The sequence below is a fragment of the Nothobranchius furzeri genome, chromosome 8, assembly GCF_043380555.1.
Source record: "Nothobranchius furzeri strain GRZ-AD chromosome 8, NfurGRZ-RIMD1, whole genome shotgun sequence".
NCBI classification, from domain to species: domain Eukaryota; kingdom Metazoa; phylum Chordata; class Actinopteri; order Cyprinodontiformes; family Nothobranchiidae; genus Nothobranchius; species Nothobranchius furzeri.
This window is the reverse complement of record NC_091748.1, coordinates 75,944,653-75,965,403: the sequence shown is the minus strand read 5'-3', so window position 1 is coordinate 75,965,403 and position 20,751 is coordinate 75,944,653. Positions and strand designations below refer to the sequence as shown.

General features: G+C 43.0%; 1 protein-coding gene across 2 annotated transcripts in view; it reads right to left on the bottom strand.

Annotated features, from left to right (window-relative positions):
* nos1apa (nitric oxide synthase 1 (neuronal) adaptor protein a) overlaps positions 1–18,378 on the bottom strand; it is a 204,422-nt gene extending 186,044 nt beyond the window's left edge. For both annotated transcript variants that reach the window (XM_070554334.1, XM_070554335.1), the window contains exons 1-2: positions 17,814–18,378; positions 17,560–17,631 (exon numbers count right to left, since the gene is read on the bottom strand). In XM_070554334.1, coding sequence (XP_070410435.1) covers positions 17,560–17,631; positions 17,814–17,918 — 177 coding nt within the window. In that variant the 5' untranslated portion in view covers positions 17,919–18,378. The remainder of the gene's footprint in view (positions 1–17,559; positions 17,632–17,813) is intronic.
* Between the last annotated feature and the right edge of the window lie 2,373 nt (positions 18,379–20,751).

The window sequence follows — 20,751 nt, the reverse complement described above, 5'->3', positions numbered from 1 at the left end:
TTATGTGAAATCTTACTTCTGATTTTACTATAAAACATAATAATAATCAACTTCTCCTCCATGTTTGCTCGGAGATGTGCGGAGCATCGTGTCTGCTCGTTGGTCAGTGAATGAAACGTCCGTTGATTGGTCCTCGTCCGAGCGACAGCGATGAAAAGTTGAAAATGTTTCAACTTTCTGGGATCGCGTCGCTGGGTCGTCCGTGCACGACACGTGCACGAGCGCAACATTTCACGCACGTTTTTTGCGTTTCGCTTAGTAGGAGAGAGACCCGCAATTATCGCTTTGTCACGCATGTCTCATTGAAAATGAATGGAGGAGAGGCGATGTCGCCTCCCGTGTGTCGAGCCCATAAGAATTATTCAACTTGAAACAACATGAAAAGGCTTATTTCTGTTGAATTAAAGCTGAACTGAAGCCGCATTCACCGTTGTTCAACATTTTTCTACTAATTAAGTTCTATTTGTTATTTAAATAAAATATGTAGAATGAACTCGTCTTTCTTTAGTTCAGTCTAACTAATATGTTCAGTCACATTTAGAAGATTTATTGGGTGATGCTTGTTATTCCAGATAATCATTTTTCTCAGGAACTAAACTCTGGTTAGGGTTCGACGATGAAGGTGTGCAAGGCTCGGACGGAGATAGAGATGCACAGATACGATACTGGTATAGGTATCTGTGCCGATACCAATACCAATACCAGTATCGTTTCGGTAAAAGTTAACCGATACCAATGCAGTTGCTTGAAAGTGACTTCACTGTAACTTGTCATTTCTGTTCACCTAATATTTTAGTTTTATGATGACTTCTGTTCATATATTTTACTTTTTATCAACCTCACAGTCTTTTCCTGTTGAAATCAGAGAAGAAAATAAAATCTGAATTCCAAATCATTGCATTTTTTTGTGTGGTAGAAGTATCGGTATTGGTAATCGACGAGAACTCAGATCCAAGTATCGTATCATATCGGTTTGGAAAAAAGTACTATCGTTGCATCCCTAGATGGAGACTTCTTGTTTATTTAGCTCCAGCGTTAATGAAATTTAAGCACTTTCAACAGGAGTTTTCAGGATTTCCCAGCTCGTTAAACTGATTAAAGCCAGATTTTCTATCAAACTAAAATGATTTTTTCACTTCTTGTCTCATAAAAATAAATAATTGTTCTACAAACCAACCTTTTAGTTATGCTTCCAGTAGAGTTGAACCGATTCTGCCTCCGAGCGCCAATACCCATTTTGACGAAACTAAATAAAATGATTAAAACCGTCACGTGGAAGATCTAACATGTTTCATTGTCTGTGAACTCACTGAAGACCGACTCATGCAGATCTGTATCTCCATTGCTTCCTGGTGGTGATGCGTTCACCAGTCTCAGACTGGACAATCACTTCTGATCTGACCTAATCACCAGCTGATCTTTGATCCATCACTTTCAAAACCTCAGAAACATCAGATAGAATAAGAACTTCAAGCACCGTTAGGAAACCTCTGGCTTTCATTCCCATGTTTGTGTCAGTTTACGCGTTTATGGTTGTTTTTAGTGAATGTTTTTAGATGGGATTTACAGACTTGGGTTAGGTTTTAATGGGTTTGGAGGGAAGGATGGACAAATATAGCTACACTACTGGTATTCATTGACTCCTCTGGTTTAGGAGCGGTACAAACAAACAAGTACGTTCAGTCAACAAGGCTGAGCAACGGAAACCATCTCGAGTATGCAGGAAAGACGAGATTACAACAACGATAGACACCCTTGCTGGGATTGGGAGGGCTTAATAAAAAAGGGGAGGCGAGCGAGAAAAAACTAAAAATACCATCTAGATGGAAACATAATACTAACGCACATCCATACTTGTGTCATCCAGATGAATCAACTACATCATATTTGAACATTTGTTTAAAAGCTCACGTCTCGTCTCAATCGGATGGGATTTAACCGAAGTGAAAAAACAATAAAGATCCCAGACAATCCAGTTGGGCGATGTCACTTCCACTTCCTGTTCCTCCGGACTACCTAGCTACCTTCACAAACTCTTCTAGTTTTAGTCTTTGTTTCGATCCTTTAGGAGTAAAAACCACTGGGTGACATAACGATCCTTGTTGTCATGTGAAGGTACTAATATGATGTGAAGGAAACTTTTTTACGGTAATGAGCCCATGTAACAAAAGCTTCCATCTGTAACTGTTCGCTAATGCTAAAGAGATGTCCTAAAGGTGTCTGATTATTACATTTACAGTGGTCTCTTGTAGGAATGAATGCCTCGTATAAACATCCCAGAAACGCCTCAACATGGCAGAATGTGGGCTCTTAAGCTTGGTTTATGCTTGACACATTCACTTTCCGCTTGGTGATGCGGCTCGCAGATGGAACACGATTCACAACTCGCAGCGTTTACGGTTCGTGCGGCTCGTCTCTGCGGTGAGCCAATATTCTCCCAAACTGAACGGGGCAGCATGGAGCTCTACGGCAAACATCCAACACTACACCATAGTAGAAGTAGAAATTACTGATTACAACATGGCATTTCAGCATCTTTAACAGCGTTCTCGTCTTTTCCGACAGTGCGAGCTATTTCTCTCCAAGAATTATTAACAACATGTTGATCACGGTGATCTCTGAGAGCTAAATCATACAAATGTCTGTATTTACGAACCTCTGCCATACTAGTTCTTGCCGGTCCCCCATGTTTTTCCGCGTCCGTCCGTCCGCGTGGTTAGAAATTTTCCGAGGTGCGCGTTGCGGAAATTCTGGGCCGTGCGGAGGCGCGTGGTTGTTAAAATGACGCAACTTTTCCGCGCGGAGCCGTGCGGATGCGTCAAGCATAAACCAACCTTTACTTCCTGATATGTGGACATCTCTCCTCTGATTGGCTAACAGCAACACGACTCTACCCCTGACTCTGTTTGCTCTGCCACTTTGATGTTTCATCTCCACAAATAACACTAGCCTGGAGGAGTTCTGCTCTGTGATGGAGTTGCAAATGCTAATGGTTAGCTTCTACTAGCAGAGACATTTTCTGCTGTTTCCTGGACGCTAAACCAACAGCCTTCCCTGTCGTGAGTCCAGATGGATGAGTCCATGACTGTTAACTCATTCATTGCCAGCCATTTCTTGATCGGTAAAGCCCTTCGCTGCCAGCGTTTCTCACCGTTTTTACTGTTTTTTAGAGTGACAGAGCGTTGCGCGCTAGGATGATGTCGACGCCAAAACAACCAAAAACAAAGCGTAGACTCACCTCTTACATCAGGAAGAATCCGTGTGTTTCGAGCGTTATCCGTTCTTTAATAATCCGTTGTTGAATTGTGATCGGCAGAAGCTTTTCCGGTTCGCGCCTCACTTTTTTTACAGCAGCGGCCCAAAACGATCTCCTAACACATGGATGTTCTGCTTCCTGATCACATGACGTGTGACGTATGCGGATGAAGATCGGCTTTAGAGCTGAGATGTTTGTTCTCACGGTGTGGGGGCTCGTCCGACGCCCACACAGTAAAAAAATGCAAATGAGGACTTTAATCGTCAATGGCAGTGACTGAGTTAAGTGACAGTTTGACGTAGATCTGTCAGGCTTTTCTAACCCTAGAGTTTCACCGTCTATTTTCTATCAGAAGCTAATGCAGGAGATAGGTGTAGGAGACTATTTTCATGTTCAGCCTGCATGAAAAACTCACAGTGACCCATTAGAATCAGAAATAATCATCAAAACTGGGTTTCTCGCTGTTCCACACCTTTAAAGATGTATCCTTTCAAGGTGATGAGTAAATTGATTTATCGTTTCCCAGAGTTTTATTGAAATAAACCTTCAGTCAGACCTCGGATGTCTGGAGGCACATGGCGCCGACTTCCCCTCACCGTCTAGAGCCACCTCCATAAAGCCATGCGTTGACTCCTCAGCACCTCCTCGTGTTAATGCTGCAAATAGATGCAACCACCTCAGCTTCTAGCATCCTCCCTGAACTCCACGAGATCACCGCCGCCTCACAGGCCCACTTTACCACTTGCTGCTGACATTTATGGGTGTGTGTGGGGAACGGAGGGAGGGAGGGGGTGAGGAATGGACTTGAAGAAAAACACTTGCAGGGAGTACGGGGGGCATCTGCGTGGAAGTAACTCATCTTGTCAGAAACAGAGAAAGTGAAGCGATGGGTTGTGACTGCCAGAATTGAGGGATGAGAGGAAAACAAGCAAAACCGGAGGAAAAGATGAAATGGAAGTTCGGTAAATGATGCTGACAACTCAGTTTGGGGTTGTTTACCTTGTTTGTCACTGCCAGCTTAGAGGCTGAGGGGGGATTTTTGTGAACATTTCTCAAAACTCGACGATGTCTTCATCAAACAGAACTCACTTCCTGTCCAAACCTGCAGCAGCTAAACGCAGACGCATGATCCTCGCTGAAAACATTTGTTTTCACTAAATCAGGATGTAAATCCTTGAAAATCACAACCACGCAAACCTAAAAGAATTCAATGTTTTCCTCAGTGGGTTATTTACGATCCACAGAATGAAATTTTTAATAAAATTTCAGTCAAATGAAATAAATTTTGGCGGCACGGCAGAAGTTAATTATGAGAGGCGAGGGACGGGATTAAGTCGGAGTCTCCATCGGTTACCGCGGGGACTGAACACGGCGCTCGCACTTCTGAGAAAAGACGCCGTTAATCAGGCAAAGTTTAGTCAGCCTCTGATGAAGGGCAGGGCGGCAGTGACAGGCTTAAAAGATTGTTCCGCGGAAAAGGGCCTGCAAGGAAGAGATGGATGAAACGAAGAGGTGTGGAGACGCGGTGAGGAAAGGTTGGACTGCAATCGAGGAGGAAGAGGAGAGCAGCCGGAGAGGAGTTCTGAGAACAGATTAAAGCGAGGATAAAGAAAGGGAGAACAAAGAGTCAGAGAAGGAATTTTATTGATGCGTAATGAGTAGTCTGGAGCTTCAGGTGGGAGGCGACCACAGGAAGGATGCTCCGCTCCGAAAACGAAATTAGTTTCATTTTGTAACAAGTTCAAACAGAAAACAGAGCTGGAGACGTCTGGGCAGAGTTGAAGGATCACGACAATCCAGCTGATTATCCTGATCAACGACTAACAGGAACACTTTTTGCAGTTTGAAGTGGGTTAAACAGTTAAATGATAAGTGAGAGTGGACATAGCTGGAAAACTCTCCCGATAAAGAACACGGAAAGAACCCAAACTAGGAAACATGCGGGGTTTAATTAGACCAGAACTAAATATGCATATATGATCATGCAGCTGTGAGGTGAAACCGACATGAACCAGCAGGATGATCCCAGAAGGGCTGTTTTAATGGTTTTAGTTCAGAAACGTCCCATTCATCAACACTAAGGGTTAAAATCACTTCTGCAGCCAGCCACAAGAGGGCGCTTGTTTTGCTGAAACTTCAACTTAAAGTTTGTGTTTGTTGTCTTATGTTTGGTTGTTTTATTTCAAGTTAAGGTGCGGAACACTTGTTTAACCATTTGCAGTGGCCTCTATTAGGAATCAATGCCTTTTAAGTCGTACTCTGAGGGAAAAAAAGCTCCGGTGCGCCTGTTTCAGGAACTGTCAGGGATGTTGGATGCATGGTGGCACAGTTGTTAGCACTGTTGCCTCGCAGCACGAAGGTTGCAGGTTCGAAACTCGGCTGTGGCCTTTCTGCGTGTTCTCCCCATGCATGCGTGGGTTTCCTCCAGGTACTCCGGTTTGCCCCACAGATCACAACATGCCCTATAGGTTATAAATTGTACGTCGCTTTGGATAAAAGCGTCTGCCAAATAAATAAATATAAACATAAACTAGAAGTGAGCCACATCAGAGCTGAGCTTCAGACGGCGGGATTTGGAGTCTTGCTTCCTGACATTTGGACATCTTGCCTCTGATTGGCTACAAACAGCGTGGCTCTAGCCGCTCTACCACTGATGGTTTGCTCTGCAATGTTGCACACATTCCGCCGCCGTTTCTCACCAGCATCAGCTGATGGAGGGCTCTAGTTTTGCTGCGCCGTTCGTGTCAGCGGACACGGTAGGGTCGGGGAGGGGGGGAGGGGCATGACGCTTAGCCTGGCGGGTGGCCAGGCTTATAAAGCGCTGGGGGAAACCCTGCATATTACAATAAGATACATTTTAATGTTAAGAATTTTGTATCTGAAGAGGGCGTGGCTTTCTGAGGGATGTTGGTAAATACTCAGAAACGTGTCAAATTCTGATTGGCCAAACTTGGCCAGAAATCATAAAGTAGTTCAATAAAACAAGACTTACTTCCCGAGTAATTCAGCTTCTCGCCGACCCTTGAACCGGCCAATTCGGGAAAGAAGCCTTTTTGAAACCATCTTCTCCTTTGAAATCCTGTCAAAGTCTCTCTGCAACGCTGCGGCTGATACCAGACAACCGGCTCTTCTAAGGGCCAAGCAAACATCAACCTTAGACGAAAATGAGCATTCCAGCTTCCTGCCTTCATCTTGAGGGTCTCAGACTGGACGGGTCCTATCGGAACTATCTACAGGTTCCTGGCATCAGAGTTCACTCCACCAGCAGTGACCATCGACCCCCCGGATCGAACGAGAACCTCCACACCAAGGGTGCTTAGACATGGCACGACAGATTGCGTCTGACGCTGTTTTTAATAAACAACTTTAGTTTATAACAAACAAATTCTTTTACACCCAGATTTCACAGTTTCTCATCATCTAGCTTCCATCACAACACCTCCCATCCACCACATCACATCTCTTTATTCATATCGTGTCATGTATCATCAGTAGGGTCGTCATGGTGTGAAAATTTAACCTCACGGTTATTGTGACCAAAATTATCACGGTTTTCCGTATTATCGCGGTATTTTTTTAAACGTGTTACATTTTCAGACAACTAAATAAACCCTGTATATCAGGAAAATATTGTCCTCAGTTTGTGTCTAAATTTTGCCTAAAATTTGCTATTTTGTAATTATGTTGTTTATTTGTTTACATTTTTTCCCTTTAGTCTTTAAAATACCAATATTTGCCCATAACTTCTTATTTTTTGTCTGTTTGATGTCATCATTTAAATATATTAGATCAGATGATACTCAGTACTCAAGTAGCCTTCTAATCAGATACTTTTTTACTCTTACTTGAGTAATAAACCCTATATCAGGAAAATATTGTCCTCGGTTTGTGTCCTTCCAGTGAGCTTTGCAGATGTGGGAAAATGTCATCAGGCAGTAATCGTTGTTAAATTCATAATTATTCTCGGAGAGAGACCAACTCATCTGCCCCTGGGAGCCCCGTAATGCATAGCGTCATTTCAACATGGCGGTGTCCGCGACACGGTTTATATGCAGGTAGCGGAGCTGCGGCTGCTTTATATAGAGACTCATTGCATTCTCCCTCCACCCAAATACACGGATCACGCATTTTAGCTAAAGCGCTAACGTTAGCTTGCCTTGCGTTGACTGTAGAGTTGTGGGTGATGGTCACGCAGATGTGTCATGAGATTTGAAGCGTTGCTGCCTTTCAGACACTTTTTCTGCACGTGCTGCAAACAGGATAGCCGTCTTCTATCAACTGTCCCTCGGCATTCTTCAAATATCCAAAATATGCCCGTACTTCCCACTTTGTTTTGTTTGAGGGATAAAAAATGTCCTGAGTGCTGCCGTCTCCTCCTTTGGCCATTATTTCAGCTTTAGCTTCAAGAAAGTTTTGGTTGTAAACAACAAAGTGCGCATGTGCTGCCGGCAACTTCAGCAGATGATACGGTGGCTGGTAAGGGTCACCGCGCCTACACCACAGCCACGGTAATCCACCGAGATAATATAGTTTTAAAAACAAGACGGTTATTATTATTGTCAACTTTTTTACCGGGGTTTACCGCTACACCGGTTACCGTGACAACCCTAATCGTTAGTTTGGGAAAAATAATTAAATTCATTTTATAAACTATATACTGACTCTGGATTAATACGAAGTGTGTTTATGGTCACTAAAGAAGCAAAGAACCCTAGAATCTTCTGATTAAACATTCAAAGATCAACCAGATTGATATTTCATATTCATATGGATATCATAATTAATATGTTTTAATTGCTACACCGTCGCGAGTCAGGATGGGTGAGTCCATGAATGTTAAGTGAGAGGGTGACATAGATTTGTCGGGATTTTCTAATCCTAGACTTTCACCGTCTGTTTTCTATTTTTTTTTTTTTTTTTTTTTTTTTTTTTTTTTAACGTGTCCTGTCTGGCTGTGAAGCAAGCAGAATTGATGTCTGAATGCTGGTAACAAGCCTTACAGTTTTACTCTCAGGTGGAGCATCAGAGCATCTGCTTTTAATGTCTCAGGTGGAGCATCAAAGAGTCTGCTTTTAATGTCGCACCTGATATTTAAAACTTTATTGTTATTGTTTTTGAATGCTTTGTAATTTCGACCAGACACGGAGACAGAGGTGAAAGAGAAAGGAAAAGAGAAAAGGTGGGGAGAGAGGGGGTTAGGTGGGGGGGGGATTCAACAAAAATAAACAATAATGAACAAGAGTCTGCTTCTAGACCTGCAAAATGAGACGAGAAAAAAGCAAAACATAACAAAAAAATGGGACACAACACCAATATAACAAAATCAAGCTATCAATGCGTCAACTTGATGAAGAAATATATAATCAATCATTGTTTAACTAAACAGTCACACGATAATATACCACAGTGCATTGAGTGCCCACCATAGTCTTAAGACATGTGTTGAACGTGCCCAAGCCCATACTTATGAGAGCACCATGTGAGCACCTGTGTGTGTACACGCGCTTGTTTATGTAAGGTTTATCTATAGGAGCGTCCAATAGAGAGTGTGAGGGACCACAGATCTGCCCCCCAAAGACGCGTAGGAGACGGGGGGGAGCTCCAAGTCCCAGAGATCCAGGCGCTGCCCCAGAACACAGGAACCCCAAGGAGCCCGCAACCAGAAAGGCCCCCGCCCCCCTCGAGAGGCACAGAGGATCGCCCCGGGGGGCCACAACCAGCAGCCGGCAGAGCCCCGGGAGATATCAGCGGCAAGTCCTCAGGCCTGCCCGCAGCCTCCCACCCCCTAGCCGGCCGAGTGCGGTGCGGGGGCTCGTCCGACGCCCACACAGTAAAAAATGCAAATGACGACTTTAATCTTCAATGGCAGTAAATGAGTTAAGTGACAGTGTGACGTAGATCTGTCAGGCTTTTCTAACCCTAGAGTTTCACCGTCTGTTTTCTATCAGAAGCTAATGCAGGAGATAAGTGTAGGAGACTATTTTCATGTTCAGCCTGCATGAAACACTCAGACTGACCTGTTATAATCAGTGTTATGTAAGTAGATGAAAACATATGAGAAGATTTCAAACCTTGTTTGATGTGATTCATGAGGCGAGGACAAAAATACACCAAACCAAAAAAGTGCATTCCACTTTTAAAAAGCTCATTACATCTTCCTCCGCTGGCCAATTCTTAAATTTTAATCCTGCAGCAGTCAACTAAATAAATTACAATTCGGCTACTGAACATTTTTCACCAGACTTGCCTATTTGAGCTTTTAGTCACATCAGAAAAAGAGTGAAAGTGTGCATTAAAGTCTGAAAGGCTCCATCTGTCAGGCGTTGTGACGCGTCTCAGCAGTCGTTGGAGCATTTACAATAAGCTGCTCGATAAAGGAAGTTAAAGATTAGCCACTTACACAAAGTTTAGCACACGGCTTCTGAAACCACATCAACTAAAAACTGTGTAGATAAATGTGACACTTAGAGCGGCTGAGTGAGACATTTCTGTGATTTACAGAAAGAGCCGGAGTCCACTCACTCATTCGGTCTCGTTCACGGCTGAAGTAGCCGGAAAGAAAAAAGAGCTAATGAAGCGTGAATGGGTCATTATTCGCTCACTCTTTCACCTTTCAACTTTGACCTTTAGGTGAAACAGAGCCCTCAACAGTAAAATAAAATAGAGCTTTTGAACAAAAAGAGAAAAGCAGGATGAAGTAATCTCCCAGTTTGGATGGAGAGAAACAACGACCGTGGTGATCGGTGGAGCCACATGGCAACCAGACTGATGACTGTAGCCTCTACCCCTAAATAGGGGTTGTATGAACTAGCCGACTAGTCGGCTTCACTGCTCTGTCGTGCCTTTTTATGCCTTTCATAGACTAGTCGCTGTCACATGATAATGACCGACAAGATGCAGTCCTCGGAAAAGACAGCAGGTGACGCGCTGCGCCAGAGCGACGGTACTGACGCCAGCGGTAAAACGAACATTTGACCGAATTGTGACCTTTACCCTCTTCCAATTGAACCTTCCCCTCACCCCCATCCTAATTTTAACCAGCTTGCGCATGCAAAGCTCTGATCGTTGACGCGCTCCAGACATCTGCGTCCTGAGCACGGCCGCAGTAACATTATCAAATCAGGTGTCACCACCTCAAAAACAAATTTAACACGTGATCGTTCATGTCGGCTCATTTCCTTTTATGTTTTCTGTCTTTTATTTTGTGCCTGATGCTTTTCGCTGCTGTGGAATGGAGCGCATCACCTGTTTTGTCCTCCGGTGACGCACCTCACCGGCGAGCACTCGGCTGTTTTTGCGGTCAGTAGATCTTTTAGAACTGCAGTTCAAAGGTAACTCATGAGGTGGATATATATGAACCAGGTAGCAGTTTCTCTTTAGGATTGAGAGGAGATGCAGGAAGATAATAAACAGGCAGGACAGAAAAATAGTTGAATAAAAACAAGTTAGTTTTTGTACCTGGTGGTTGCAACAAACAGACACCACTGAAGGTAATCAGAAGTGAGGAACAGAAAATGAAATAATTATTTTAGTGTTTAGAGCAGCAGGAACTCTGAGAGGCTGCAGGCGCATCAGTGAGTTTGCGGCTGTTGAGAGTCTGGGTTCCTTTTTACAAGAACTAATGCCTCATAGCTGGTTCCTGTGATGAAGATATACCATTTTACAGAAAATCTCCCAAACCGAGAGGCAAGACATTCTGTTCCAAGCGGAGCAGGTTTTCTGCCCCTCACCCAGAAGATGTGTCACGTCTGACAGTCTGATTAAGTAAATGCTTCGGAAGAGGACCCGCGTAAACAGTGTCAGAGTGAGAAACCCACAAGCTTGTTTTTCCTGACCTGACACCACAGTGCAACTCCTCAGAGAATGACTGGATCTGGTTTGTGACTCCCATGTGGTAAAACCCAGAGCTGCTGCTCTGCTGTTGCTGTGGTGAGAGACGATTGAACCCTGGCATGGAGCGAGAACAGCAGCACCGTTTGCCAAGCTCTTAATAAACTGAGTTTAGCCCGGTTCCTGCTAAGATCCGAGCTGGTAGACGTTCCAGCAAACGCTGGTTCTACTGCAAGTTCCTCACTGGAATAAAATACTTTAATCAGTTTTAGACAGGGCTGCACGATATAAGGAAAACCTACAATATTCAATAATGATTGCGATGACGATATTACTTGCGATAAATACAAACTGAAAGGGACATTATGGAAGTTTGACAGCCAAAACATGTATAGAAATAATCGGAGATTTTTGAAGCTGTCCGATATAATCCGATACACTGTTTTTGGGCCGATATCGAATTACTTCCGATATCGATATCAGAACGGGACATCCCTAGTGAAAGACTGAAGGACTTTCAAAGCCCCAAAGGAGCGGGCCAGCAGCGGCGACTGTGGAAGGGTAACGTGGATTCAAGAGAGCAGACGGTGCACTGAAACCTGATTTCAGTTAAACTTTTTAAACGTGCCTGTACATTTCAGACATCGTAGTGAATTAATTGCTTTGTGTGCTTTGTTCAGTCACACCAAACGCACTTCTGTGCTCCCAATGAAGCCAAAGCTCAGATAAAGTCGTGTAACTCCCACTGAAGTCTTTTATCAGTGACACAACAAATCTCTGTTTCTCTCTTTTGTCCAAGCTGAACAAGAGCACTGAGCTTCATGAGGCTCCCGACACGAATCCTCAGACTCATCTAATCTTCTCACCCCACGCTGCTCCATCCACTTAACCCAGCAGAAACAGATTAATGAGAAAATAATCCCGTTAATTCACCCGAGCAGGGCTCCTCTTAGTTTAACAGTTAAGCTGCTCCTGCTCTTAGACAGATTATGATATCAACACATTTAATTCATGAAGACCTTTGTGTACTTCAGGACAGATTTCAGCTCACACCCAGAGCTGCATTCAGAAGTGCATCAGACCCGCGGCTGCTTCCTGTTTCGCCGTGTCACTTGTTCATTATCAGCAACGTGTCACTTGTTCATTATCAGCAACCGGCTCACAGGTGACTCATGCACACAGCGAACAACACAAGTCACCATGCTGCCAGGCTGCCTGCATACTTGTGACTCTGCAGAAGCGGAGGCTGATAGAAATCTGCCACCACGAGTCGCCTCCCACTAGAAAACCTTTCGTCAAGGCCGACCCAGGTGCTGACCCGGGTGTATCGGTAAATGACTAGTCACTGGTGGTTTCATGAAGTTTCATCCCAGAGAACAAACTCAGAGTTTATGCCTTGGATAGGAGTGTTAGACAAGATACAGCTTCCGCACCAGGTGACTCGTCTCACAACACGTCCTGGCGCGCGGCCATCTTTCACGACAGATTTCTAAATGAAGGTCGTTTTACACTGAAAATGTATGGTTTTATGGGTTTTTGTGTAAAATCCTGAAACTAACATCATGAACTCAAGAGTCTGTGTTGTGAATGACTCTCAGCTAGTTAAGTTACAGCTCACCATCAGTAAAACTGACCGAGTTAAAGACTTGTCTGGTGTTTCTCCAGGTTGACCAGCCGGGTCGGCCATCTTTAATGGATCTGGCTCTATAAATCAATCCGCTGTTTATCCTTGGAGAGTCCTATTCAAACCTGCCCGGTGGTTCACGAGCCACTTTATGAAAACTAAAACTCAACGGCAACATTTTAGGCAAAGACCTTTTATGTTTATCGCCTCAACAGCTGCTTTTGTCCGACGCGAGCCAACATGTGTCAGAGGAAACAGTTCGTATAATCTTTCCCGCCGCCAGTCGTCAGTCCAATAAATGATGATGGTGATAGTTAGTGCATGTGACTGATTCGTAAACACAGATGTTTTTATGGAGACATATGACTGTTTAATTTTGTAATTGTAGTTGGGTAGCGTGACGTATAAACGACTCGTATTAAACAGGGATGTCCCGATACACCTTTTTCACTTCTGATACGATACCGACATTGCAGCCTTCACTATTGACCAATACCGATATCAATCCGATACGATGTCAGCACAAATCATACATACTTGAACCTATTTCGTAGTGTGGAATGTATGAAAGGCTTGATCATGTGATTTTACTCACGGAGAACAAGAACCAATAACAGTAAGTATTAAAATATTCCACATTTTTTTTAACCATTGGTTGCAAAAGTGTGAACCTTAATGGACTGCTTATATCAGAGATTTTTGATGCCGTCTGATATAATCCGATACTGTTTTTGGGCCGATATCAGATTACTTCCGATATCGATATTACAGGGTATCTGTAGGTTTAAGGGTGCCAAATTTAAGACTTTTTAAGACCTTTTTTAAGGCCACTTAGACCAAATTTAAGCTATTTTTAAAATTAAAGCTTTAATTTCCAGCTATTGCCTGGAACCGGTGCGAACCACGTCGCAAACGTGGGATTAGCCATCCAGTTACCATTAAACTAGCACTTCCCACTAGTTTAACCAGCTAATGTGCTCATCTAAAAATAGCCCCCTTTCACAGCTGAATGTGTACGGTTCCGCTTACGCCAACATCATACACAAAAAATGCTGAACACTAACTAGAAAGTCACGAAAATTTTAAAGAAATGAAAGAATCTTGTTTATTGGGTCTTTGAAAATTTAAGACCTTTGGAAAATGTATTTAAGGATTATTTGTCATTTTTAAGGATTTTTAAGGCCTTAAATTTGGAAAAGCTAATTTAAGACTTTTTAAGGACCCGCGGACACCCTGTATTAGAACGGGACATCCCTAGTATTAAATACGGTTAAAGAGTTAAAAAGAAGCCTCGTCTTTGTTTCCCTGTGGCGCCCACCGTCGTGTTTTATTTAAGCTGAATGTTTTCATGCTTTTGTTTGCTCGAGAAATTAATGAAGACGTTTTAAATGATTTATTAGTAAAACTGTAAAGAGACAGGGCTGGGCGATATGGCCTAAAATCAATATCACGATATATTGAGGATTTAACCTCGATAACAATAAATGGACGATAACTTCAGGTATGTGCAGAAACAAAAGTTGTCCACTAGATGGGGCTGTGGCACATTTTACGTTGAGTCACGTATTTCCGTGACTAAAAGTGGGACGTGAACGTTGCCAACCTACACACACCTTTCATTTCTTTATTATGAATTTTATTGACATTTGGAAATTTATCTCGATAAGACTCAGAAATTTCGATAACAATAAATATTCGTTTTATTGCCCGGCCCTAAAAGAGACATTTGATAATGGTTACGAACATTTTAACGCAAGGAAATGAAAGCGTGAATAAACCACGCTGGCTAAGACGCACCAAAGTGGGTTTGACAGTTTGAGACAAAGTCAAGGAATCTTCTCCTCTCTCTGGGATTTTACTAAAATCAGAGAAAACTGGTGAACAACGGCATCACTTTACTCAGTCTTAGATGAGCTGTTCTCCAAGCAGCAACATCCCATTTAGCTGTCCGTCAGCCAAAAGGCTGCAGATGAGAGAAGAAAGGCGGTTTGGCTGTTCTTTAAATGAAGGTTTAAACGCCTATTGGGTAACTTTCTGACGTTTTTCACCATGACGAGGCAACTTGGGTGACCCTGAACACAGCATTTCAGAGAAGGCATCAGGGTTAATATTTTCCTTTACTTTTAAGCTTCAGCCACAGAAAAATTCTGCAAGGCTGAACCACGAACCTCGTTTCTGCACCTAGAATTTCAAAAGACTGAAGCCACGTACAAAAGGTAAGAAAAGCACAGAACTTGTGTTCGTTTCTTCCCGTCACTGTTTTGATGCATCTTTATATTAGTGTTGGTGCAGAGGAGAGACCTTAGAAGCCTCCGCATCAGCAGCTTTCTGCAGCCGCGCCAAAATAAAAGCCCGCAGCGGTCCGCTGGAGTAACCTCATCAGTTCAAAAAGCTCTTCATCACAGCCTTTCCACAGCCTAAAGAACAAAAAATACTTTGTGTAACACGTTTAAAAAAAATACCGCGATAATACTGAAAACCGTGGTAATTTTGGTCACAACAACCGTGAGGTTAAATTTTCACACCATGACAACCCTAATGCACATATGTACATGTACATGTGTGCATATGTGCAGAAAACCTGTTGTTAGTAGGGCTGAAATATGTGAGGAAAAAAGTCACATAGCAAATTTTTCTAACCCTATAATATTAAAAAATACTGAAATTTCAACAGATGACTTGAAAAGCCCTTTAAGTTATGCTGCACCCCTGCTATCTCATCATCTGTGTTTTACGTAACGCGGAGAGGTAAACATCATTTTTTAAACATGATACAATCGGAACTGTACTCACAGTAAATGCTTTAGTGGACTTCTTCTGGGTTAAACGCACTAAACCATGAACATTCCTGCCATTTTATATAAGATATGGCGAACTCTGGAACCAAAACCCAACAAAAAGAAGAAGAAAATATCTTTTCTATAACGCCTCTCCAGATAAAAATCACGAGGCGCTTCACAAATACAAAAAATGTAAAAATATAAAAAAGAATTTAGAAAATTATTAAAAATATATTTAAAATGAGCAAAAAATAGACAATTGTGATAAAAAATAATGTTAAGAAAGAGAGAGAGTGAACAGGAAAGAGGGAAATCAGTGGATCCTGAGGAAGGTGGAATAGGTGGGGAGAGCAGAATAAAGAGAGAGGGGTGAAGAAGGTCATACAAAAGCCAGCTTGAACAAGTGAGTCTTCAGCTGCTTTTTAAAGGAGACCACTGAGTCCACTGATCTCAGGCTCAGGGGGAGAGAGGTCCAGAGTCTGGGGGCCACAGCAGCAGATGATCTGTCACCTTTGACCTTTAGCCTGGTGCTGCACAACCAGTAGGCTTTGATCACTGGACCTCAGGGACCTGCTGGGGGTGTAGGGACTAAGAAGATCACCAATGTAAGATGGTGCTTGTCCATGTAAGGCCCTATAGACCAGAACCAGGATCTTGAAATGAACCCTGAAGTTGACTGGCAGCCAGTGAAGCTGGAGGAGAAGCGGGGTGATGTGGGTGTGTTTGGAGGACTTGGTCAGAAGCCGAGCACAGGCCTTCTGAACCACCTGTAGACGGTTCAGGGAGGTTCTGCTCAGACACGTGAAAGGAGAGTTACAGTAGTCTAAGCGTGAGGAGATGAAGGTGTGGAGAACTGTCTCAAGTTCAGAGCGGGACAGAATGGGACTCAGCTTAGCAACGTTCCTGAGATGGAAGAAGGAAGAGCGAAAAACTGCCGCTACGGCCGCATGCTTGGGGGTCCAATTTATAGCAGCAGGTCACTTCTTTAAAAGGGCAATCAGGGTGTTTTTCTCAGCTGTGCTACGCCACCGCCACTGGTGAGCGGGAGCCAAGCTTTAACGTGGATGCACAGACAGCAAACAAACACGTTAGAAGATTCTGCATAGATCCATTTACTCAGAGACAAGCTGACTTGCTTTTTAAAATAATCGTCATGCGATCACAACAAACAAGTCTGTCGACTGTAATCCTCAGACACGACGCCGCCTGCACCAGCGTGCTTCAGAAACCAAACGGTGCAGCCAAAGTGGCACTCGTTAGGATTAAATCTACTTTCTGGAATTTGAAAAGTTGTAAATCATAGCTGGACTGAAAGTAGGTGCGTGTGTGTGTGTGTGTGTGTGTGTGGTGGTGGTGGTGGGGGGGGGGTCCACACATCGGTGCACAGCTTCAAAGGAAACGTTCAGAAAAATGATGGAGCACATGGGAGAGCAGAGCTCCTGCCAGGCAAAGAAAAGCACGAGACAGCGCACACATCCACGGGGTTCCCGCACGTTTCCGCTTTCAAGATTCCAGACTTTTCCAGACTCAAATGAACAGATATTCTGATGATTTTCCAGCACAAAAGAAAACACCCTTACACTTGTTTGACTAACATTTATAGAAATACTGGCATCTGTTTGAGATATCTGACTTTCCATCCTTCTTTTTATTTGGTCAGTGAATGCACCACTGTCATGGTCATTGACATGGCTTACATGGCATGAACGCTTTTGGTCCCAGAAATTAAATACAATTAATCCGAAATGGAAGAAAAATTAGTAAAACTGGGTTTCTGATTATAATTAATAGAAGTAAATTGGTGTTGGCACACCGGAGATGCTAATGGACTGGAAATCGGTATCGGTCCTCAAAAACGGAACTGGTGCGTCTCTGACAAAATACTAGCACGAACACAGAACCATGTCCAGCCTCATCTTTGGTGACTTTGTCCCCCGGAATACTCAATAAAGTGGTAATAAAAGCGTTAAAACCCGCCTTGGATCGGTGCTAATCGGGCATAACCCACACGAGTCACCGATGAAGAGCCATAAAACCATAAAAAGCCTCCTCTCGGGGTTTCTACTCACCCGGATCCGTCTCATGGCAGCCACGATCTCCACCCGGCTGCTCGGCCGCGCCACGTCCAGACTGCCGATGTACTAAAACGTGACAGGTAGACAAAAGGTGAGTTAAAAAAAAAACAACAGACGGAGTTTAGGAGCGGGTTCGGAACAAAGTCGTTGTTTCCGTTTCTGAGAGGAGCGCGTACACTTCTCTACACCAACACCCGATAATAAACATTCACACGGAGTTGGACTCAGCAGCCGGATTCCAGACTCACCTTCGCCTCGAAGTTGATCCCATGCTGGAAAGCTTCCTCGTTGTGCAACGGGATCCTCAGATCGTGCCCGTCATCGACGAGGTTGTACTTGGTTTTCCCAGGCATTTCCCGCGAGTTTTATTACATCCACGCACCGAGAGAAGCCAGCAGCAGCTCGGTAAATCCAGGTCCGGTCAGAAGGTGCTCTCCATAGCAGCGGAGCGTTCCCGCGTAGCAACGCTCCTCACGCCGCCTCCACAGCAGCAGCCAAGCGGCGGCGGGTCCAACTTCAGCGGCGCTCCGGTAAAAGCCTGGAGGGACGCACGTCACGCTGGAGCTGGCGAGTTTTCCTGACTTTCCTGTGCTCCGTGTGGAAGTTGGTCGCGTCCTGCCTCCGGTCCCGAAGCGCCAACCCCCCGTCCGAACGGAGCAGGGTCTGATTGGAGGAGGTCCGGGAATCCCACCTGTTTCCATTGGAACAGGGGCGCACCGGAGCCCGCAGGAGGAGTGGCTCGCACTCGGGTACCTGCCCCCTCTCCTCACGCACTCAAACACGCACACAAACACACAAATTATAGGGAAAACAAACAGAATCAAGTGTAACACATTATATATGCAAAGTTTGCAAACCAGTAAATAAAACCACTAAAATTGCAAAAATATTAAATAAACAGATTTTTCGACTAATATTAGTGATTCAAATCATTTGAAAGGAAAGATTTGTGACTCGTTTTTCTGTTAAGAATCAAGTTTTACAGGTCACCAACAAGTCTAACTTGTTCAATCTGAGAACATTTTAAAAAGGCCAATACTGCCAACTAGTGGCCACATGTTTCATTACATCCTAGTAAAGTGAAACGTTTCATCAAGATGAGAAAACAACGTACTTTTTATCTCTAGCAATTATAAATCAAAATAATCCAGTGAATTATTCAATAAATAACCCAGTTCATTTAAGTGTCGCATAAATATTGATTAGTTAAAAATAATTTATGGGAAAAAATAAACAATTTATGAAGACAGCTTTAAAAAGTTAATTAAATTGAACAGAAACCTTTAATGTGTTATTCCTTTTGCAGCTATATATAAACTTACTGCAATAATAATGGGAAAACCATCTTAGGCCAGATTTCTCAGCATAACATCAGAGGTTTCACGTCTTCTAAAGCTGAAAACCTTTAAAAATTAAAATAATATAAACGATTCTGTTGATTTAGAGCTTAAATATTTGTTCAGTATTGAATTAAATGACCAATATCACCCCAGGCCTATTCCCTGGGTTGATGTGTGTGTCTGTGTAGATGGGCTGTTTTAGACTCACTGGTTGGTGGGAATTACAAACTGGAGGCAGCTAACCAGTACCACCTCACATTATAGCCAAAGCCAGATGTTATGTTTATGTTGCCATCTTTAACTTAAAGAGCAAGTCACCCCCAAATCAACTTTTATTTTTTGTTGATAAACTATATAAATGTGTGTGTAATTGTGCTGTAGACACATGCAGTCAATAATTTGGCACTTTAGTGCATATTAGTTCGAATTTAAATATACTGCCTAAAACTGTCAATGTTGAGCCCTTTTCATGAAAAAAAAACTCTGCACTGCATTTGATTTAAAATCTGCCATCGCTATTGGCTAAGAGGTACACTATGATGTTAGCCGGTACATCATGATGTCACAATGTCATTGTGAGCCTGTGTCTGTATTTGTTAGCAGCTCCACCCTCTCAATCTTCCAGGCAACTGTATTTACTGCATTTTTCAAACAGGAAGTTGGAGTGGAGTAAGACTCTGGTAGAGGTTGACTTGCTCTTTAATTATATTGAGTGAGGCAAGCACCAACAGCTAGCATTTTTAAATCACGCCTGAAAACTCACTACTTCAACCTAGCTTATACAACATAATTATGGACCTCACTTATATCTGCACTGTTTAAAAATGGACTCCACAATTATCGACTTCCGTACTATTGAGGTTCTTTTTAAAATGTTTTTTCTAATTTTTATTCACCCTGTGTCTTATTGATTTTTAGCTGTTATTTTTGGGAATTTTGTTGTATTTCCTTTTTATATTTTATCTGTGTTCGACATGTTTGTATAAAGCCGGTTTAATTAACCAACATTTTTAGTGTACAGCGCCTTGTTTGGTTGTAATGCCTTGTGAATGCGCTTTATAAATAAAATTGGATTGGATTGGATATATTGGATTAAACACATTCAAGTGGTTCCTATCATGTTCTCCATTTTTTATAAAAAATAATTTTTGTGCCAAGCTGTAACAAATTGGGGTCTCGTCCAGGATTTAAACCCAGAAATTCTTACAAAATCACATAGCCTGAAGGATATTTTTCAGAAAATGTTTGTAGGGTACAGATGTAAATGCACCATTAAACCCCTTAAGCTTTCATCCTTAAGTGGAGGAGAGACCTTTGTGGTCAGGAAACCCAGCTGAGGTCTGTTTAAGGCAGTTATCGTGTTGTATAACGCATCATCCATCGAAGAGGAGCTTTCCTTACTGCCTGGTGGTCCCAGGCGGTTAGACAAGGGGAAGTGGGGCAGAACAAATTCACATTCTCATCATCTATTTGGAAAGATACAAAGCACTCCTCCTAATGACATCCTCAGGGTGAGGCAGCACACAACTACAAGTAGTTGGCTCCCAAATGTTAAAACACATCCAGGCATCCATTTCTCACCACTGTCTGGCATCACAGGTAGTAAAATTAAAAGCATCAATGCATTTCATCCGGTTACATCACATTACTAAGCAACAGTTATTTTTAAACAGTGTAGGTGATACGGCTTTGAATGATTACGAGACAACCTTCAAGCTCTAAGAGAAATGCAACAAGTCTTCAAGGTCACACTGTCACTTATATTATAATCATTTTTTAGTAGAGAAACAAACTTTGAAGGATGTCTCAGATTGTATCAAACTGTGTTCATGGTCTCTGCAGCCAG